Raw genomic sequence first — 24,306 nt, forward strand, 5'->3', positions numbered from 1 at the left:
ACGTCACTCAAATGAGTGTGTCACTTGGGATGGGGCAACCCTGGATGTACAGACAGACTGGGGAATGAGATGCTGGAGAGCAGGGCCACAGAAATGGAGCTGGAGGTCCTGGTCCATGACAAATTGAACATGAGCCAGCAGTGCCCTGGCAGCCAACCCTGTCCCGGGGTGCATCAGGGACAGCATCACCAGCCAGGCAAGGGAGAATCGGGATTGTCCTGCTCTGCTCTGAGCTGGGGCAGCCTCACCTTGAATATTGTGTGCAGTTTTGTGCACCACTGTATAAGAAAGATCTAAAGCTGTTAGAAAGTGTCCAAAGAAGGGCAACAAAGATGGTGAAGGGCCTTGAGGGGAAGCTGTATGAAGAGTGGCTGAGGTCGTTTGGTGTGTTCAGCCTGAAGGAGACTGAGGGGAGACCTTATCACAGTCTACAACTTCCCCATGAGGGGAAGAGGAGGGGCAAACATCGATCTTTTCTATGAGGTGACCAGTGTCAGCATAACAGAATGGTCTGAAGTTGTACAAGGGAAGTTTAGGTTGGATATCAGGCAAGCTTCCCCCAGAGGGTGGTTGGGCATTGGAAAAGGCTCTCCAGGGAAGTGGTCACAGCACCAGCCTGAGAGTTCAAGAAGCATTTGGACTACACTCTCAGGCATATGGTGTTATTTCTGGGGCTGTCCTGTGTAAGGTGAACAGTTGAACTTTGATGATCCTTCTGCAACCCTTCCAACTCGGAATATTACGTGATTCTGTGAAATTAGCTTTGAAGTTTGGAGGTATCAAACTAGATAGTAGAAATTTCTATTAGCATACCATAGTTATATAAATATATTCAAACAATATGTCTTGGATAAGAGCAGTATCACGCGTCACAGCTCAAGTTCAGAGAGTGTGAACTGACTGCAGAATTTCTGTACACTTTTATATTTCAATGGAAGAGCTTATAGTTTGTAGAAAAAAAATCCATAATCTCTGTGTTTTCATAGGGAGTCACCACAACCTTCTGTTAATCTGTAATTTTTATGAAGTAGCAGTAATTTAGTTGTTCTAGGACACTTTGCTTCACTGAAAACAACTGCCATCCTCGTATTTCCATATAAAATAACTAAGTAAAAAAAAAAAAAATTACGTACCATTGTAGAGATTCACCATGTCTGCTGTTAGAAATCTCTTTATTATTAGATATGCAGTACCAGGCTCTGGTAGTGAACTCCAGTGAAGAACTTGTTCTAGTACATTCTCTGTATAATGCAGAGGACGTTCTGAAAAAAATCCAAAGAAACAAACCACAAAAAACTAGAATTAAAATAAAAGAGAAAACCCAATAATATTGGAAGCCCTCGCAAGTTACATTTGCCTGTACACAACGAAGTCTCATTGACTTTGAGCTGTAGAAGAAAAATACTGCTTTCAAAATAAAACAATTAGTCACTTCATTGACAATACCTCTGCTGGCAGTGTTTGCACAGGTAATGAATATAAAATTAAACAAGCAGTAGCCAAATGTTCAGTGACTCTTTTGTATTGTTCCATTTTTAATGTAAAGACACTAAAGCACTGCTTTCAAACTAAATACAAAAGTTAGGATCTATTACAGGGCATACCTAAATATGATCAAACAGAACTGAGGCCTTCAGCTATACTGTGCCTTTTTGGCCTCTGCTCAATACAAAAATGAAACATCACAGCTTACCAATTCTCTGCAATCAAAGAACCAAAGAATTTGGAGTGATCACAGTGAAAAAAAATGCCTCCAACTGGTATGGATTATACTGTCTGTTATTGATCAAAGCAGACTTAAACAGACTCCTGGTTTCATTAGATTCCTTGTAATAGAGGAGAAAAGAATGCAGTCTTACTAGGTCTTCTCCCTGGTGCTGTGGTTAGGGAATATCCAAACTTGCACCTGTGTATTTCAATCTTGTACAAAAAGTGCAACAAGATTAAACTACCACTGAAGGCATGAATAGACTGTATGTGTGCCCTCCAAAACTTCAGATGCTCAAACACACGTTTTTGATAGGCAGCATCCTAGCAGACAAACTCTGAGACCTAGCACAGAACTGAAAAACTGCAGTGATTAGAAAACCCAGCAGTACTCCATACATACCGCAGTCCACCTACCAAATGAATGCAGAAAAGATCTTCCAAATAGCCCCTAAATCTGCATTACCAGATCCAGCAGAAATCTGAGTGTCACATGAACAGCACAGCCTAACACAACACTGACATGAGTGGGAGAAGACACACTCACATCCCTGAAGGCTTCTACCTGCTCAGCAGCAAGCACCTGCTATCATTCATGAATTCACAAAAACCTTAACAATGGCTTTGTGGGTTCAAATGTCATTTTATCTATAAAGAGAGATTTTTCCAAAACGTCTGTGTTCCCATTTGCATGCCAATTTATGTGGGTCAGGCCTTGGGAAGAGCTGGGTATGGCTCCTAGAAAGTCACACCTCTGTGACACTGTCATGTTGGGTCACACAGTCTAGCCATGTCCCTTGGGTACTGAAGGGCAAAGTATTCAGCCATAATCTCATTTTTCATTCCTGCTATGGTAGATGAATATGAAATGTCAACAGCTGCTTTGGGACTCTCCAGCACTAGAGTCTAGCAGAATGTATTTTCTAGAACACCTGAACACTAGAGCCTCAGAAAGCAGCAGTCACAAATAACACACTTAAGTGACAGAAAAAAACACCACTATTTTGGGATGCAAAAATACCTATGCTACCTGTAGAGCTGTGATACCACCTATATAAAGATTTCATAATTCAGACATGACACTAAAGCAGCCTAACAAGAATACCATTCTGTAGATAACAGCATAACCCCTACTTTATTAATACCACTTCTTTTGGCCCTTTCGTTTTAAATGGCCAAACTTCTAAATTTTTGGGAAACTGTGGACTCTGATGTGATAAAGCTTAAACACTTGATGCCTTTGTACAAGAGAGAAAATCCACTTTAAGGAGAAGAAATTTACTAATCAAAGGCAGGGGACTGGCAAATCACCACATCTTCCTAAAACACCAGCAGTCCCACAGTAAACACCTACTGTTTTATTTATAATTACATTGAAGACCATCTGTCATCATGGATTACATGTTACATAAATCATCATGCTGAAAACCATTAGCTATTTTACTGGTAACACACCTCATTTACAAACTGCCCATCAATCGCATGTTATTAAAAAAATTATATACCCCCTATTTTGTAAAAGCATATGGTACTAAATATTCTGCATTAGGTTTGAAAAAAATCAGTTACGGCAACTTTTCTATATGCAAATAATTTCCCTGAATTTTTAGTATTGCAATTCTAGTATTTTGAACAGGAAGCAGTCAACACATACATTCAATTACCCCTTCTTTCACTTAGGTCATCATATGCTAGTAAATATCCTAAACCAGTCATTTTCGCCTTAAACAATATCAGCTATTAGCAGAAAATGACTTTCTAGAAAATATGATTCTAATTTTCTTGCCTTCTCAGGGGTTGTTTTCCTGACAGTATATATTTAAAAGTAAAATAAAAACTTGAAAAGTTAAACAATCAGGATTGAATGTAACAAGCACAATACCACCACTGGACAGTTAGCAGACCACAACAGGTATAAAAGCGTAAAATTATTTTTTATCAGAAAGACACTGTGATTACTGATGTACATTTGAAACAAATATACAAACTTTTTCTGTCATTAAGTTTCAGAATCTCGACTAATTTGTAAATGCCTCGGTGTTTGTCAAATGACACTAGAAGAATCAACTTGCAGTAGTGAAGACTCAAGTAGTCTTTTGATTCTTCAGTGTCACACTTGGACCAAAGACTTTATAGAATTAATTTTCTCTGTGTTCCCACCCTCTGCAAACCTGCTAGGTTCAGCCATAGGATTTACCTGATTGGATCTACTGGAGTCTACCTGAGTATCTCTTCACTACAACATTATATTTATTTTGAAACAGTAATGCACTTGTTCTGATGCACTGATTCTTCCAGAAAAGGATCCATGAAGAAGACATTTCATCAACACAGTCTCTACTGACAGGAGTCGGGTGATGAGCTAGGCTTTATTTAGTTGACTTTTGGTCCGTTGTTTTGGATTTAAAACACTGGTGTGCCATTTCCACTTTGTGTTGGAAACTCTTCTTTCAGTAGGATACACTCTAATGTCTTGCCAATATCAATTGTGTTATGTAGGGCCTCTAGAGTCTCACTCCTAGCTTAATTTTTGTTTGTCTTCCATAGTCATTAGTTCAGACAACATTTTGATACCCCACTAAAATAATAGTTGTTGCACCTAAATACCTCAAGAAGCTGTTGTAGGGTCTATCTTTTTATTTACTTTTATGTTCTCTTGGTCATATCTGGTTTAGTTTTCATGTTCCTATAAGCATCATATATCAAGTTTAAGAAAATATAATTAAAATTTTTTTTTACATTATTCAGTCTAAAGAAATATAATTTGTACTGTACTTGTAGGAATTATCAGGACTCTTCTAAAGATAACAGATGCTAGCATTCTTTGTCAGTTGTCACTCACATCTATGAATTTGGAAATGAACTCTGTATTACAACTCTATACAGCATCACCAACAGCCTGTATGATGTGAATAAGGCTCAGAATATTTTTTTTTAAGTTGAAAGGGAGAATACATTCCATTCTAGTTTTTAATACTGCCAGGCTCAAGACTGAGTACAAAAGTAATATTAGTAAAACTGAAGGAATTATTGTAAGCACACCTGAAAATCAGATACAATGAAACTAATTAAAAAAATACAACAGTATTTAGTAATCTTATTTAGTCCACTTTCTTTTTTTGTCCCTTGACTTTAAAATAAATATCTTCACTATAGAAATAAACAAGTCCGCAGTCCTCCTCTGTATCATGAGAATAGTTACGAGCAGCAACTTACTAGGAAATGCAAAAAAATGTTGCATATCTCTGTCCCCATATATTCTTCAAAAATTCCCTAGGATTACCTTAGGGAATATTCATCAAAATATGTTTTAATTTTAAAAATCCCTATGACTTTACGTTATTTTAGGTATCTCTCACAATAAAATTCTCCAGCATTTTAAACATGCTCCAACATGTATAAAGTATTCCCAATGTTAAAACCGCTTTACCGTTCAGGAATATTGTGGCCATGTGACATTTGCTTTTGTTGGCAGCAGAAATATATTTCATACAAATTTTTCAAGATTCTGCTACATACACCATAGTGTCACTTTCCAAAAACACACTTTAAAGTGTGTAAATTATAGTCTTTATACATCATTTTTTCACCTACATACATGAAATATTTGAATAAATAAGAATAGAAAAGATCTTTTCTCCTAAGTATGACATGTATTTTCTCATTTAATTTTTTGAAAAGCATTATTGCTTATAAAATCAAGTGCTGAGATTGTTATGAAAATAGGGTTTTCCTCTAAGACTTATTGGTAAGACCTACTTTTCTATAGCAGATGATTAATGAACTGCAGAGCACTGTAATATAAAGAACATCTTCTCAGTCCCTAATTTATAAGCAGTTTATAACAATTCATCCCATCATTGCTGGCAAAGTGAAGAAAGAAATCATGCAGATGCCACAACAACCAAATGTAAAACATTGGTATGAAGGCTATGTTTTTTGTTTCTATAAAGTCTTTAACTAAGCTTTTGATGCCATTAAGTATTGAAAAATTAAAATAATAAAAGCTGATTGACATGCATAAATTTAAGTGTCACTAACCTAATTCTCCATTTTCAAGTACTTCAAAAGCAGTCCAGACATCATCTTTGCTGGGAATAATGTTTTTGATTCCTAAAACATCATTAGTTAATTCCTCTGCTTCCATCAAAGGTGATACCTGTAATACAAATTGAGTCAGTTTATAATACATTTCAATGACTGATTTCTGATATATTTTTTTCAAAGACTTCCTCCCTGCAATTGCACTAAGGGAAAAAAATTTAAAAAAAAGGCAGCAGTAAATATATGAGATGGAAACCCACAAAGTATCTATCAGAATCCAGCAGGCTTTCTTTATTTTTGTTCCATGAGATTGAAGTTATATTTTTAAGATGACTGTTAACTTGGTAGCTTTAAATTCCTTCTCTCTTCCTCAACAAAAATTTCGGGAAAAAATGCTTTGATATATTTTCTTGGGTGTGGGAAGATAAACATTAGAGAAACTCCATTTTTTCTAATCTTAGCGATGCATATTCCAATTTTTATTCCTATTTAGAAACCATGTCTTATGTGTATGTGTCTATCTCTGTATACCACGTACCAGTCATATGCTGAACAGAACAAAAAGGAAACAAAACCATAGAGGTGTAATAAAAAATAACAGAGCACTACTACTAACAAGATTTGGTTTCATAACACTCAAAGAGAGAAGAAAGCCAAAGACAAAAAGAAAGGAGGAATGACATTTGAATGGTCTGAACTATCAAATAAAACCAACATTCATTGTGTACTTGTTAACACTCTTGTGTGTTGCACATGTACAGTTGGGAGAATTTATACTGTTGTATACTACAGTAACACTAAAGCAGGACATCTCTGCTTTAAAATTGTATAATTTTTCTTAATTTTTTTCGTAAAAATGCTTAATAATCAATCTTTACATTATTTAGGCAACACAGTAAATTCTACAAAAAATATTTAAAAGAATTTTGATAAACAACTTCATATTTTCATTGTATACTTATACAAAAACATGTATTAAAACAAATCTGATCTACTTCAAGAAAAAGTGCTTCATAAAATACTGTATCATTTTTATACACTAACCCTGATTATAATACTACAGTCTGGCTCCTTTCTTTCCACATAAACTTCAATAAGCAAATCTCCAGCTTGGGAAACCTAAAAAGAGAAATTTTAAAAATATTAATTGTTAAAAATTAACATTTTAAATAACGGAAGTACAATTATTTAAGTAGTGTAAGGAAAGAAGTACTGATTCACAGATTCAGGAGAAAAATATAAATCCTGAATAAATCCAACAGAATCATATCAAACAAAATTAACATTTATTTACAAATATACATTCAAGAACAGGAAAACAAAGGATGGCATGGCATAAGTGGAAATTTTAAATTTACATTTAAGGCTACAAAGTCAAAGACATGAATGTATCTCAGTATGTTAAACTGTGAGAACCCTTACTCTGGTTTGGAGATTAGTCTCACTTCAGAATCAAAACAGATTAATAGAATTTAAAATAATGAAAAAGGACTGTAACCCCAAAATGACTTAGTAAAAAGTGAGATGAAAACTTATAAATAACAGACTATTTCAGCCACACAGCTATATGCACATATCAAGAAAATAAAAATTAATTACTACAAATACTGCATTTATGATTCTTAATCACAATGAAAACTTGTCATTACCTAATAAAAGAAAGAATTAAAACAAATGCTCTTGATATCAACCTCTGTTAAATATAGCTCTTCAAATTTGTTGGAGAGAAGGCTAGACCTTACACAAAATACTAATGTGGAATAATCAGATTAAGCATATTTATGATATATAATAGTTTCATATACTCAATACTAACAATTGTTATTTAAGAATGTCTAACAACATAAAACTCAGAAAAAAATTAGAAAGGCAGTAAATCCAACATTGTATGATCATGAGGAAAAGTAAGATTTATGAGAAGGGATGGAATATTTTCCATTGTAACTAAGTTTGCTCATCTATGGCAATAAAATTATCTTCATGGATGAGAAATTACTTTATTTTTCTTTAGTTAAAAATGTCTCACATTTTGCCTGCTCCAATTCCCTTTTAGTATAGTCATAAGCATCTTCAAAAGATTGCAACTCATCTCAGTCCAGTACCAAAAAATATTTCCTAAAAAATAAGTGATGATGAGAGCATAGGAAGAAAAATTAAGGCAGAAGCAGGGACCTATCAGAAGGTGTACCATTTCATTAATAAGCAAATATAAAGAAATAATAATTTAATTAACACGGAGATAGCAATTTATGTCCTCTTTTCTGAGAATGGTATTCATAATGATACTACTTATATATTACTACAAACAGAGGAAAAGGTTAAGAAAAGTATATAGAAACATATACATAGATACAAACACATATAAGCAGTTGAGTTTTGGGATACATTTTGAGCAATTTACAGAAGCTAATATAACATTTCTATAGAAAAATAACTGGCAGTGCTGAATTTTAAAGAACATTAACATTCTGAAAAGCAGCAACTTTTAAGTTAGTTTAGCCTTTGAGAATAAAAAACTAATGGAAACATTTGTGAGGAAAAACATTACAAAGCTACTTTGAAGAAAGCTGCTTAATTATAGTGGCACAGACTCAAAAAAGCTCGTTTGTTATAAAATTTGCTTTTCAGATGATATTACAGAAAAAGGTTGGAAATAAGAACGAAGCTGACACATGATTTCCACTGGGCTCATATAAACAACCGTATGGAGAGAAAATGTGATGTAAATTACTGCAACAGCTGGCATAAGTATATGGTGGACAGAAAATGAAAACCGATTAATGAAGTGCCACCTGGAACAAAACTTCAGTGACATTTCAGACATGTAAACTTCAAGTAATTCAGCAGAAATTCAGTTCAGTTGTTCTCTGAAAATTGTGCATCACCAGAGATAATGGTACTGTGGCAACCTATATATTCCAAAGTATTAAGAATCTACATCACTCATTTTCCCACGTATATGCAGGCATTTTGATGCAATGATGTCAGACTATCAGTTGTAAAATGTAAAGAATTCTCACAATTCTTAACTGTAGCTGCTTGAGACCTAAGTTGCCAATTACCCATGATGCTTACATAACAGCACTACTCTGTTGCACCACATCATTAGGTTTAATCCTAACTGGAAGCATGGGGAAAACTGCTGTAGAGAACTGATGAGGGTGGTTGAGCAAGAGCATGAGCTGAGCTACTTTATCTGACACCTGGATCAAGCACGACTTAGCAACTGTGCAGTGACTGGGGTGATGCTGTCTCAGTAATGAACAGAAGAGCACCCACACCTATGTACAGAGATGTTAAGGCCTCCCCCCCTTTTATCTATGCCTAACTGGACACTTACCTGAGTGTCTTTCCACCTTGTAATAAAACTGTTCTCTATGTCCATTTGTTTGACTTGGTCTTCATTTATCTGTATAAATAAATAATTTTGGAGTGATAAATAGTAATTATTGTAACAATTGTCAATACCGTCAATCATGTTCTCATAGAAGCAGGTATGTAAATATTATATCAGCAAGAAACAGCACTTCATTGATGGGATTCAGCATTATAAAGTTCATAGAATACATATTGAAACAGAGAGGAATCAATGAAAATCTGCAAAGCAATGTTATAGTGGCACAGTCAACTCCAATTCAAAATGGCTAAAATGAATTGCTGCTAGTAGTAGCTTTTCTATCCAATTGAATTTAACATTATTTCTGGGTCTAAGGAAAAAAATAAATTGTAAGCACAGCTCAGAGACTAAGAACACAAAATCCTTCCATGCTTCAGTTCTGAGCAGGCCCATAAAATTTGATTAGAAGCATTATTTTTAATAGTCATAACATTTTCTTAAATTTAGTAAGCTTTTGATGGCAAGGAGAATGAACATCATTTTGGAAAACAGTAGCTCACAGCATCACATAAACAGTCATTCCTACACAGGTTAAACTAACTGGGAAATAAAATTTAAATCAGGCCAAGAAAAATATTAACTGAATTCGAGTTCAAAAACCCTGTAAATTCTCAGATCGAACTAGTAGAACGACCATTTTAAAGCAGATTTTATATTTTTGAATCATTAACATCTGAGCAGCTAGGATATAAAGATACCTACATGAAAAAGTTGCACATAATTTTTAATTAGATCTTCAATTACATTGATTTCTTCACTAGTTTGGCCTTGAGTTTGAAATAAGCATGAGGAAAACACCACAGCTAAATTGTGAGGGTTCATTTGGTTAATTTCAGAACACTTTTGCACCCTGTTGAAGGAAAAATAAACATATTTAGACAGTTTCATTGTTCCTTTGATTGTCTGGGGCTCTTTTACAGAACATGGAGAGCACTTCAAAAAGGTCACTACATTAAATGCAATAAAAACATGTACAATTATTTATTTTTCTTCTCACTCTTTATTTCTCATTACAGAAATGAAAAATTTCTACCTGCATTTCAAGTGATATCAAAACTATTTAGAATAGAAACAATAAAACCAGAATAGAATACCTGAGTTAGAAGGGACCTACATCAAGTCTGACTGCTGGATTGCTTAGGGGCTGACCAAAAGCTGAAGCATGCTGCTAAGGGCCCTGTCCAACAGCACTGACAAGCTTGGGTCATCCACCCCAGCCTCTACAAAGCCTGGTTTGACCACCCTTTTAGTAAGGAAATGCTTCCTAATGAAAAGCTGGTACTTCTCTGGATGCAGTTTTTAACCACTTCCATGCACCCTACCACTGGATACCAGGGAGAAGCAATCAGCACCTCCCTCTGCCCTTCCCCTTCTCAGGAAGCTGTGCAGAGCAGTGAGGTCACCCCTCAGCCTTCTTCTCTCTGAGGTAGAAAAACCCAGAGTCCTCAGCCAGTCCCCACAGGAGATTCCTTCCAGCCCTATCACAAGCATGGCTGCCTTCCTCTGGGTGCATCCAAACACCTTAACACCCTTTAATTGTAGACCCCAAAACTGCACACAGTGCTCCACGTGAGGCCACACCAATGCTAAATAGTTTCATTATATTACGTAGAAACTTGAGATCAAAGATCAAATAAAATGTGGAAAGAAATTAGGTCCTTCTTAGTTCTTATTCCTATGGTAAAGTTTTCATATCTGTTGTTCTGTTGTTGACATAACATGTCCTCTTTTAGAGGCAAACACTTTAAACTGACACAGAATCTTGGCTGTTAAATGCATGCATTTATATTACTTTTAGAACAGATGCAACATCGTATTAAATATTTCTAACTGGATATGCATAGAAACTCCCTAAACACAATATGTAGTACTATCTTTATGCAAATAATGGCACCAATCAATTTCATAATCACATAAATATTTTTAAATGACATCTGCTATGTACCTGGCAATATAACATAATTTCTGAACATAGCATCCTGTACAGAGGAGTTTCTACACATTCTATACTCACTGCAATTCACCAAAAATATAATTTGACTTGTTGGATAGATGATATAATATAGACCAGTACTGTTTAACTACGACACCTCTGAATCATCCTGTCACATATTTTTTTACACATTTTCTGCCCTTTATTTGATCTAGGAATAAGTCATGACCTTTGGTGCTTAAACAATTTGTATTTTGGATATTCTCTACTGCCACCTCAGTTGTAAAATGAAGCAATGATGAAAAACAGAAAGGGTAGGTAATTCTCAAAGTTATTATGTGCAAAACAGATTGTGGAGAAGGACATTTTCTCTGAAAAAATTATTTTAATTTCAAGAACCATTTGCAACAATCCTCTGGAAGACTAGCAGACTGGAGTAAAATGAAATTGCATAAAGAAGCCACATCAAAAATTACCCTACTTGGAGACATACACTGGCAGCCTTCTCTCCCTGTAAGGCTGTTCCAATCCATTGATTTTTATAGATACCTACTGCTAAAAATACAACCAAAGAAAAAAAGCATCACCTATTAAAAGAATTCAAATGTAATTAATTGCTGCAACTAGATAAGCTTCTGTGATTACTAGTTAATGAAACAAGCCACATATATTGTAGAGTTAGACTGAGAACACATTATAAGAATTTCTCTGCTACAATGCATTATTTGCAATGACCTGTAAAGATGTTCAATTAAAGCAGCCAAAGTTGCTCTATTGACCGGTGGAAGACTCCGAATAAAAGCTCTGTACTTCCTCACGCGTTCCTTTTCATTCTGTGTGTCTGCCAGAAAATAAGAATCATTGAGCATTAATAACAATGCACACTAAAAACCAACAGCAGTTCTCATTAACTATATCAGCATCATCTAGTCTTTTTAAATTACTATTTACCAAATCAACCTCTTCTTCATAAAGGCAATGCTGACAATATACTATTAAAAAAGTCTGTTATTGTACACCAGTTCAAGGAAACACCAATAAAGAGGGACAGTTCTATATTCAAGCACCATTTGCCACCATTTTAGACTAAAGCCCAGAACAGCAATTGCATTTTCTCTCAGAGTAAATTTAGTCTGTAGTTTGTGCATGTACATGTGTGAGTGCAACTGTGTATGCACAAGTGCACATGTACTTCTAAAAGTTCCCAGCAATGAGAAAGGAAAAGATCTTTTCATATTTTAAATATTTACTGGAAAAGTGTCTGAAGGCACAAAGTGGTTTAAAGATCTAAGTATATATAAGACTGATTAGAGGAGACCAATGGGAAAGGGCTGGTAAGTAAATTGTACCAAGTTACAAATAGCTGAACAATGCAAGACTAATGGCAGGAATTCTAGTTTTGGGAATGACAGTATGTGAAACACAACCACAGCCATAAAACTACTTTATGTCTGCCTCCCTGTGCTGCTCATGCCCCCTTATGTTCAGGGCATAAACAAAGTTCATGCAGCTTTTCCCTCTCAGTCCCTTGCTTCTCTCAAGTTTCTGAAAAGAAAGCACAGAACTCTTCTGGCTGATTGATAGTGCTCTCCACTAACTAATGACTACGTTTTGGTTTCTTTGGTATTTGGAAGAAAAAATAAATAATAAAACAACAGTTTAAAGGTCTTCTACTCTATTTTCTTAAATGTTTTAGTCTTCCTAGAAGTACCTTCTGTATTACTTAACAGGACAGGATTCTCTGTTGTAAAGCTGAAGTAGAATTTCAGCCACATGTACATATAAGGAAGGGGAATCACTGTAACACTGTTAAAAATAGATGACTTAAATCTAAACTGCCTCAGAACTTTTTCTGGTTTCTGGTGAAATTATTCATGCGGTAAGTGAATAAATTCATAGTATTTTTTCCTCTAGTTTTAGAAATTTAGTTTAAAGGTAAAATATGTGTAATATTGATAATATTTTAATCTCCTGCAAGTCTAGTGGTTCATATCAAAGCAACATCCATATATTTAAACTTAAATAAAATCAGAGAGGAATATGCTTTAAATATCTTAAAAAAAAAAAAAAAAAAAAAGAATGTGCCACACAGTAAATATGCCTGTGACACTCCTATGCATTAAGATAGAAATTAATGTTCTGTCAGCATTTCCCATGCATCTCTTACTGCTGTGCCTGCAATTTTATAGCACAGTTTGGCAGGGAAACCATTTGTTTCTTGCAGTTTGCAAATATTGCAATACAGAATCTAATATTTTCAAAGAACATTAGAAAAATCATCTCTGATTAACGTGCGTCCATTGCAGCCATGTCCCAAATATTTTTTCCTCACTACATTGTTTTGCCAGTTATAAAATAACATAGGTTGATACAGGGTGAGTAAATTAACAAACTCCTCAAATTTGATACTGAAAATGTGCATAATCTTTATTGTATTGAATGTTATTGAATACATTACCTAATGCAGAGATCCAGAATGGATAAAGTTCTTTAGTGAGAAGTGCATCATCTATTTGAGAAAGAAAACTTTTCAGTACATCAGTCACATCTTCAAGTTGATGTTTTCTTGCTCTTAGTTTAACACTTCTTGCATCTTTTTTGAAGCTTTCCAACAGTTCAGCCACATTGGAAGAATCACCATTCTTAAGATAAATTTGCTTGCTACCTAATCCTAGGGCACAAAAATACAGGAGAGAAAAATAAATGAATGTAAAATTAGGTATTCTTTTAAAAATTCCATACATCATTATATGAAAATTTTATGTGGCTGTCAAACACGTTGCATTTCCTAAAAAAAAATCTTTGTAATCTTTTACATGTGCTTGCTTTCTTAGTAACAACACTGCCAAGTCTTCTTACACCCACCTAAACCTCTTTGCAAAAATCATCATCATCATAGTAAGCAAGCCTGAAATCACTATTTCAAGAGTATTTTACAGGCATTTCAAATCCCCAAATCTCTTCAGGACTTCCTAAAACAGTACTTTCAAAAGGCACAGTAAAGAGAAGTAGTTTTGATGACAGGTATTATATTACACATAAAACACAGCTGCTTTCATGAGAAAACCCATTTTATTTTATTACTCTACGGATGAACACACTTTAAGACTCAAAGTATTACTGCGTTCATCCAATCTGAAATAGCTTATGCTTAAAAGCCTCAAGATTAGTAGAAAATATCCTTTTTTCTGATTTTTCTCCTGTTCTGGAAGACATCAGTCAGCTACTATTCTTATATGTAAGAACAAAAACCACTAAAGTCAACTTAAAAAGAAAATGCATACTTTAAAACAGTCATGACTTCCTTCAATCACTGTGTTATTATAGTCAGAACTTTTGTTTTTTGAAACTTGAGTAAGTTTGGCATAGATGCACAGTGCTATTTATCTTTGTAGAGATATGTGCATTCACATATCTAGAAAGAGGACAGCACTTTATGCAAAACCCTGCTTTTCTTTTGACCTGTCAAATACTCCCTCAAAACCTGTGAAATCATGTCTCGTGTTTTTACAGTTCCCCTTTCCTGTAATACCCACAAGAACCTCTATTTGGTATGGTCTTTGTGGTGTTACTGTCAGGAACAGCCCTGGACCACAATAGCACCTGTCTTCTGTAGGCTACAGCTAAAGACAGAATCTTACAAAGATGATACAAAAGATGTATGCATGCAAGTAATGCATACAAATAATTCCTTCAGCTTTCAATTGAGCATTTTAACAGCTACTAATGTTGATCCTGAAAAGCATACTTTGATACAGATTTAATAGATTTAAATGACATTAGGAAACTGAATTTTAATTGAGACTACACAATTTGTTTTAAGTGGCAGACATAATTACCCTGCTTTAACAATTCAGTGGATGAAACAGTGTAAACTATACTTGGAATAATTTCTATTGTTAATGATTAAAAATAATTTAGCAAAAGGGTTTTTTCTTACTTTTAGGTACTAGATGTAACCCCATACAGCTATTTACAATAATGCAGTGTTGCCATATCCAAAGGTTATTTAGTTAAACTTCAATGACTCAAATAGAAATTAGGTGCTCTCATACTGACAGAGGTTACAGACACATTTATACCAAAGACAGATTTGTACAGGGTTGATATGCATGTAGCAATCTCACAAGAAAACTCATGAATTTGCAGTAGAGTAGTAAAAAGGACACAAACATCATCTGCATATAACCTAATGCTGTGCAAAATTTACTTAAATAAATGATAACCAACTATATATCCTTAGGTTATTTCACTGAAAAACAGTAGCCTAAGATTGAACTCAACTCCAGTTAACGCCAGCTTCCAAAATGTGTTCAGACTACAGCTTTTCCAAGTTTGCAGAGTTTATTTTCTGGGCTGAGTTGTCTGCACTGAGGCAGTGGACTCCAAGGCTCAGTTTCATAAGGCAAACAACACAATATTTAAAATAGAAAAGCATCTATAAAGGGAATTTACCAACCTGTATTTCTCCAAACTCACCTTTCTCAGATGTGTGGTAGTGTATTGCACCAATTATTAAAGAATGGCACGGCTAACGAGGGACATGGTTTTACTTTAAGTAATATATAAACTCATTCAATAGGATCTGGTACTGGGGGAGCTTAGGTATTATACAAATGATCTTAGCTTGAATAAAATCCACTCTACTTACCATACTGTGTAACAAACGCTATGCAGCTGTTCACTATAATAGGAACATCATTTTTGCTGAGCTGCTGATCTTGTAATGCATTACCATCTGTACCTGCTGCTTTTTCAATTGCAGTATACCAGACCATGAAATCCAGCTTTGTATGGCCACGGATGTATAGCGTTCTGAAAAGTATAAAAATATTTTGAGTTCAGGAAAGAAATAAAAAACTGATGTTATTGTACCACAGCAACAGAGCAGATGTTCAGAATAGGAAAAAAAAAACCAAACCAAAACCCCATACTTGGAGTAAGACATCAAAGCACCTTTCACTTAAAGCTGCAATGGTGGTCTATTGTTACAGCATCTTTTCTTTTTCCAAATTCATTTGTATTACCAGTGCCATAAAAAATGAAAGCAGATCCACAAACACTGTCAAAAGCCTTTGAAAGAACCTGCCAGCATTTTAATTGCTCTTCTTCAGTCTTGCTCCTATATTATGCATTCATATGTCCATGCCATGGCTAAGCAGGAAACAAATTTAGAGACAACATTGAACACCGTAAAAAGCTTTCCTTCTTTTGTATTCACAGTCCTAGACACCCCACACACCCACCAACCTCTTCTATAGAGTAGCTGAGATACACTGAAGTTCCCTCTTACACAAGTACCAAAATGATCACCCACTATGACAAAGCTAAGGAACATATATGAAAAAGCTACAAGTTGAGGCAGAATAAGTTAATGCAACACTTTGCCTGTATCTCAAAGCACAGCCTTGTTTTGACTCTTATTTAAGCATGCTATAGTAATCTCCTGCCACCCTGACAAGCCAGCTTCTAAGAGAGAACCAAAATGGAAAAGTTTATGTCCAATCATGTGCATGTGTGCAACAAACAGTTGTTCAAAGTGTTAAAATAGTAAGCAAACTTTTTAATATACATTCTCTTATCTCCCACTAAAGACATGTAAAGGATCGATTTTCTCTAATGACCATTTATTTGCTAATCAGGAAAAGTCAAAATGCTCTACTGAACTTCTATTAAAACAGTTTCATCAAAATAGAAAATAAATTAATTTTTATCATTTCCTTTTGGGAGGGGGGAAGAAGCATTTTATATGTCGAGGGAGTACTTAATCTCATTTGTATTTGTTAGTTTCTTTCAATTTTGCTTTTATAAATGTTTCCATTCTAGCATTCCTATCTTGGTAGGAAGTAGAGATGCAGTCAATGTATTACATACACACAGCCAGGATCTGAACTCTTCTCAAGATCCACCATACAGACTGAGCCATTCAACAGCAGAGTAGATGACAGTAAAATATTTCATCCCACTGAATCACGTTTTTAGGAAGTCTTTACTTCATGACTTCAAAAGTCATATTAACTACCACACATGCCTGTATAGTAGAAACACAATATCTCGCTTTCACTTAGAAAAAGAAATAATTTGCATAAAGCTCTCCTATTTTTGCAGCAAAATGAGTGAGCCTAATTCAATTTATCAAAAGTTTCCTTAAGACTTGTCAAAACAGGTAGTTCTCAATCAATGCCTTCCAAAGAATACGTCACCAAGTTTTCTGGTATTGCTATTGCCATTCATATATAAGGAAAGTAAAAAGTTTGAGGTAAGTAGAAAAAAGTTTAACAGTGCATGATACTCTACTCGTTTCCTACTATTATTCACAGATCAGAAGAGGTTAGGACAATGATTTATAAAAGATTTATGGTGCTTTCCAACACAAGAAATGTACATATATATGCATATTACTGTGTGTTTATTTCCCCTGCAGAACAGCAGGATTCACATTACAGTATTATGCAAAAGGATAAATGGAAATCGCAACAGATTATTTTTTATCCAAAGAATTACGATATATACAGGAAGCAGCACACTGTAAAGTGAAAATATTATTACTTCCAAACAAGAAAAGGGCAACTCTGCTGCATATCAATGAATTGATACCAGAGGAGGAAAGAAAAAATACCATACTGAACTTCAAAGGTCATATAAACTTATCAGCATTTTTCACAGAGATACAAAAGTCCAAATCATGTGTCTGTCAATCAATTTTTGTGATATATGAAATACCTAAACTATGTGGAAAAGATCATCTTGTATTTTCTGTATCTTTCCATCTTCCCATCAATGCATCACATTAGAAAAAAAAATATCAGAAGCACAAAGTGATGATGTTCTCATTGTTTTATAAAATTTGAGAAGCTGTTGAACTTAATTCAGTTACAGAGGAAGAGGCTACTTAATATTTTTTTAAGGTGTAATCCCAAAGAACCAACACAGTCATGAAAGAGAAGTCGCTGGTAAGAAATAGAAATGTGAAAATCTGGCTGCTATCATGGAACCTGGATTGTTCATAGAAGGCAACTATTTTTGAAAAAATTACACTTGCCCAGTCAAAAATCTCCAGAGTGGCGGCATCAAAAAGTAAAATAAATCAGAGATGCATTTTCACTACAATATCACAAAAGTGAAGAAGGGAGAAAAGGAAATTAAACCAGTGCCAGACAAATTTCAGAACTCAGTCAATTTCCCATGGAAGTGGCTTAAAAAACTCATCTCAAACCTCAATAATATTTGGCTGAGAGAGAACACACCTGGAGTAAATTTAAATTGGAAGAACATAAAACAATTTAAAAATGTTTAAAGCAGTCCTTCTCAGTTTAGTCCTTTCAGACAAACTTAACATTTTTTCTTTTCTTTTTTTTCCCTGATTGGAAATGACTATTTAATATCCTTGAACCTGGAAGTAATGAAAAGGAAAGGGGAAATAATTTCCAACAGAAGAGGACAACTTCCATCAAGCACAGTATAAGTCTTCTACAGAACTTCATGAAGCAATGGAGATAACTTTGCAGACTTAACCTCCGTGTTCAATCTTTCACACAGTTTTCAGACAGAATTAATAACCAATACATACATTTCTCACTGAACTAATTGCCACTATCAAAATATAAAGCTATATTAAATCCAAGGTTTAAGACTAAGCATAAACACCGGCTGAAACATAGTGATGTCCTATGTAACACAAAACCAGGGAATTAAAAGACCTTATAGAAATAATCACGTTTGAAATAATTTGTACTTAATGTTTATGAAGATCTACCATGCAGATTACCAGCCATTTTCCATGGACTCAAGCAAAATGCCTTCCTTCAATACAAATGCACCGCCTTCTATAGTATGTTTATGTATGTACTATTTTTTAGTTCTAAAAATTTCATAAAGATCTCACATTTCATAACAAATAATTAGCACTAGTGACTACATGGTGAAAAATGGCAGAATGTTTGCTATGCTATGTGAAACACATACAGTCCATAACCAAGAAATTAATACTTTAAGTACTCAAACAAACAAGGTAGCCTGCCAACGTAAATTTCTGCCTTAGTGAACTGAGAGAATTGAATTGGCACAAGTGACTGCAGCAGATCAATGACTCTCAACATTAAGGAAGGTGCTGTTACCTTTACAGCTTTATTGTTGACTACCAGCACATCCTTCTGCCCCAGCAGTCAGACAGACAACATACATGATCACACTTCATCAACAAGAGTGCAAAAGCTTCTCTTTAACCCATCCTGCAAAGTCCACTAGCTCTAGCTATGTCTATCAGATTTGTTTCACAGCTGTGTAATGGGAAAGCAGTGGTAATAGGTGATTTTGGGTAAGGTGGGCAGGGAGAGTGAGAAACAGATATCAGCACAACTCAGTGCCCTCTAGTAATTCACACATGATTCTAATAATTTACCTGTCTGAAAACAGAGGTACTAAGAATGGAAATATCGGTATGAAATTATTTTGGAAAATCAAATTGCAATCGAAGCATGGATGTTCCATTTAAAATTACTGTTAAATATGACCAAGCAATATTTCTTCAAGGGACCCTTCAAAAGGTCTTACATCCAGCATATCATATTGGAAGTACAAGTCCTTTCATCTAACTCTTACGTTTCCATTAATTCTGGATTTTAGAATTTTGTGCCCATAACTGCATTTTATGAGAAAACTTACTGCTATCATCAAAGGGTTAAGAAGAAAGAATTGAATTAACCAGCAGCCTAAAGAAATGGTGCCAGTATGTAGGGAAGGTTTATTGTCCATAATAAGAAAGAGCTAACTACATCAGAAGCATAACAGGGAAAAAAGCACCATCTGGATTACATTATGGTCTGAAAGCATTCACTGACACCTAAGAGAGAGCTTAAATTATTTCAGAAAAATATAAGAAATGTTTGAAACTGAATTATCTGCACAACTGTTTCTTTAAAGCATAGCATTAGAGATTTTGCATTAAATTCTACATATAGAAGATATATTTAAAAACTACTGTATACAGATGTTTTCAGACAACTTTCTGCTTTTCATCATGCAGATCCTTCTGTTGGTCTCTGTTGTCTCTACACAGGAGAAGCTGTTTCACCAATATGCTACACAACTTCTGTTTGGATAGCAACAGGAGGTCAAGTATCACCAGTCACTTCAAGCATTCTAAAAATACAGAGATCAAGGGAAAAAATCCAAACTGAATATGGATCACATCAGAGGACACCTCTGTGTAACAAAGCGAAGCCTCAAACACGGAAAACTTTTAAATGGTTTGCCATTTCTAGCAAGAAGTCAAGAGGTATTTCAACTATGAAACTAGAATATTTCAACTATCAAAGTGGAAAGGAAGAAGAGGCAAATGGCCATCTGATTAGGGTGCAAAACTATACACCACAGTGTTGTGACAAGTCAAGATTTCCACCTGAGTTAGATACAGTTCTAGCAGTCCAGACAATATGCTCCAATAGAAACCAGAATGCAACAAAATTCTAGTAGGTGTTAAAAAAAAGAGTGTGTTCTGTGATTTACTTTAGCAAAGATAGACAAACACAAGCATTAACATGTCTGAGATCTGAAAAAATAATAATGTAGAACTGGAAGTCATTTAGAACTATCATGGAAATTTACATTGAGCTTCAAAACATTGAGTACACTGAGCTTCAAAACAGACAACAACCTTCAAAAGAAAAGCAATCTTGTGGTTTCAGAAATCTTTTAGTGTGGTTCAGCCTCTGATGATATGCTATTACTTCGTATGATTGTCACCTCTTATTTCTGAGCTGATAGATGTCATCAGCTGAACATGCCATATAGATAAAAAATGAACAGCAGGGTGCCAAGCAGAAAGCAGGGTAAAGGAAGAGGGGGCAAAAAAAGAAGTGGTAGGAGAGGATTCTATTAATATCTAAGACATTTTGGGAAAAACTCACATGCTCTTTTTGGTAGTATTGTCTCTAAATTATATTTTATACAAGCTAGAAAGGATTATGTACATTACAGCCCAAAGTCTCTTGCAAACTCTTCTTCTGAGTAGATACGCATCAGATGAATACTAAATTATTGTATCCCAAGTTTATTATGTTTTTAAGAATCAAGAATTCAAGATTTATTACATTGTAATAATTTCAGCAGTAAGACTTGAAGTTTTTATCGTTTCTGAAAATGTTTACTTGAATATGCAATCATTGTTAAGTGAGAAATCCACTCGTAACAATTGAATTAATTATTTTACCTACAGTAATTAAAAGAAAAGGTGTGAAAGAGAAAGATATATGAAACATGTAAATGCGTGACTTTTCCTAATTTATCAGCCCAAGGACTGAGACTTGAAAAAGAGGCATAAGTATTTGCAATAAACAGAAAGTCAGTAGAAAAATACCTCAAGGAATTTTCATAATATTTTCTAATAAACTTTAACTAGACACTTTAAGACATGGACCACAATTATTTTTTATGCAAAGGAAGGTGGCTTTTTTTGGTTTGGTTTATGGTCATTGGGTTGTTTTATTCTCCTAAAATTTTTTTGGTTTGGTTTATGGTCATTGGGTTGTTTTATTCTCCTAAAATTTTCCTAATTCTGGAAAAATCTTACTTGTTTATTTAAGTCTTTCAATACTACTTTTTATTTCTTTTGTAATTTATCCTGCATTTAAGTGATAATAAATTAACAAGAAAGTCATCAGCTACATAGAGTCTCTTCCAACTGATCAATCTGTGCCAAAGTTGACATTAGACAAGCACACATATAAAATAACAGGCAGAATAGGAAAACCTAGAAACTTTGACATTTCATTTACTTGATGCTGATGATATCTCAAGGATATTAATTTACCTAGAGCTTGGACGAGCACAAAGTAAATGAGTGGCTTTACTTCCATTTACAGTAATTGAGTCTAAAGACAAAGGTGATTTTATATTTAATCATTTTACACAAACACATTAAATTGCTTATCACTTTAAGATGCAATCTCATACAACTGCACTGCACACTTGGATAGTTTTGAAGTAACATCCTAAACAACAATCACCATACCAAAGCCTATACACCCATACTGCTTTCAATGTTTAATATAATGTGAAGACTATGCATTTAAATTCTTCACAGTAGATTCAATTTAAATATATTCATGTCCACCCATGTCCACCTTAAATGACAGTGTCCCTGTTGGAATTATTTTCAAATAGTTCAGATTTTCCCTTAAACTATTAGAGTGGTTCAGGGAAAACCCACTTTCACTTGATAGAAATACTATAATGAGATAAACAATAAACCCTGACTTGGAGCTAAAAGTTTTGCTCAGCATTAATACCTATAAAATTACATGCATGGTTTATATCCATCTTTTGGAGTGCTCCTTGAGTAGGATACCTCAGGTTGCCTGTTTGCTTACTTAACACTGCATATTTTAATATGCTCTTTTGAAAAAATCCAAACAAATACAAACCAAAACAAATCAAACAAACAAAAACTCAAAACAAAACAGAATCCCTCCCCAAAAAGACAAGAAACAGTGTTTCTTTCCAACCTGTGTAGCCTTACTCAGTTCTGAAATATACAATATCCTAGAAAGAGTTAAAATTCAGAAATATACAAGTTACAATGCATTTCTGACAAGTTATTTCAACTCTGAATAGATGTCAAAGGTATCTATGGGGATTTTTTTCTTTGTCAAAGAGAAACACACTCTTCATTTATTAACCTGTTATTGGCTGTTCAAAAGACTGTATAAATACTGCACCACTTAAGAAAGTATTCTTTCTTTTCCCCTTATCACTACAAATGACACAGTCATCTCCACCAAATATTACCTTCTTGGAAGTAGGTATGGATGATGCTTGTTTCGTAAGTATGCTTTTTCCTAGATAGGATATTGTTAACTGAGATCAGGTTATTAAAATAGGATTAACCAGAGAACTCATTCATATCCTCTCAAACCTGACCTAGGCAGATTGAGACACAGAATTCTGAGACATAAGAATGATTAAAAAATCAAGAAGTTTGTAGTAAATGCTCCAAAGAGGTATTCTTTTTTTACAGGGTAAAAGGAGTTAGCTCCCTTTGAAGAAATCATTATCGGCAGGCTAATCTGGGAATAATTTTCTCAGTGGGAAAACTGTTTTTAATTAAGTAATGCTTGTTAACATTTCGTGACACTGACATAAAATGTAATTAATGCACAAAGATATTCCCTTATTTAAAAAGTCTGCAAATTTACTCTCTCGCTAGCAGCCCCAAGTGAAAAAATTGCTGAACTTATCAATGACAATTTTAAGACAGCAATATAAAAACAGATCAATTTTTTCAGATAGGAACCTTACCTTCCTTTTTCAACGAGCAGCAGGACATCTATTCTCTCTCCATTTTGCATCACACTACTGGTTGCTGAAAACAAAACACATACACATTCATATGACCTTCACAGACACATACTTATAGACAAACACACACATGCATGCACATATCGAACATGTTTTTTTCAAAATTATGTCCAGTTGCAAAAGGAGCATGGAATTCTTAAACTTTGCAAATAAAGAATACTGCTGATAACAGAAAGAAAACTCCACAAAATACCACACCACATTTATATTTAAAAGAAAAACTAACACAGAACATTATCAAGAAAGTTAAACATGTACTTTTTAATGTGGGAATAGGCTACAGTGTTTTATTATACTCAACTCGTAAATATAAGTTGTAGAAGATTTAATGATTCAGAAGTAAGCTGGATTTTGGAATCCATTAACGTTTTGCACCTTAGTGGCTGCACATATTTACAGTAAGATAATGCAAGTTATCTGTTTAGCATAAAGATCAGTGCCACCCTTCTTTATGTTGCCTTATGTTCTCCCTGCTAAAAAAAGCACCCTGTAAAACACCTACATTACATGTAACACAGCAAATAATCTGGACTGTTTCCAGTTGCACTGCTTAAAATACCATACTGTGCACTGTACTAAAACCAGTATATTAAATGTAACCTGTTTACTAATTTGAAATTCTGAAAATTTAATTTCTCAAAGTGAGCGCCATAGATAATCCACACCGTCTTTCAACTAATTCCCAGCAAGAGTAAAGTCCTAAATACCAGTGAAATGCAATAAACACATTGCATGTTATATGTTGCTTTTGTATCACACATACTCCTAGCCTCACCATCATTAGTGAGTCAAATATCAAGAAGGTAAGTTACTATATTTCCACAAGTGCTTCATTATTATTCAGTTTTCATTTATACAAATCAGTATT

General features: G+C 34.5%; 1 protein-coding gene across 1 annotated transcript in view; it reads right to left on the reverse strand.

The window, feature by feature from the left end:
* Window positions 1-24,306, reverse strand: part of ARAP2 (ArfGAP with RhoGAP domain, ankyrin repeat and PH domain 2) — a 112,052-nt gene that overhangs the window by 19,422 nt on the left and 68,324 nt on the right. The window contains exons 19-27 of the mRNA XM_088163252.1: window positions 23,379-23,442; window positions 15,733-15,896; window positions 13,540-13,752; window positions 11,817-11,922; window positions 9,851-9,998; window positions 9,092-9,160; window positions 6,796-6,870; window positions 5,749-5,866; window positions 1,134-1,262 (exon numbers count right to left, since the gene is read on the reverse strand). Of these exons, the coding sequence (XP_088019378.1) occupies window positions 1,134-1,262; window positions 5,749-5,866; window positions 6,796-6,870; window positions 9,092-9,160; window positions 9,851-9,998; window positions 11,817-11,922; window positions 13,540-13,752; window positions 15,733-15,896; window positions 23,379-23,442 (1,086 nt within the window). The remainder of the gene's footprint in view (window positions 1-1,133; window positions 1,263-5,748; window positions 5,867-6,795; window positions 6,871-9,091; window positions 9,161-9,850; window positions 9,999-11,816; window positions 11,923-13,539; window positions 13,753-15,732; window positions 15,897-23,378; window positions 23,443-24,306) is intronic.

Source organism: Sturnus vulgaris, chromosome 4, assembly GCF_052056855.1.
Source record: "Sturnus vulgaris isolate bStuVul1 chromosome 4, bStuVul1.hap1, whole genome shotgun sequence".
NCBI classification, from domain to species: domain Eukaryota; kingdom Metazoa; phylum Chordata; class Aves; order Passeriformes; family Sturnidae; genus Sturnus; species Sturnus vulgaris.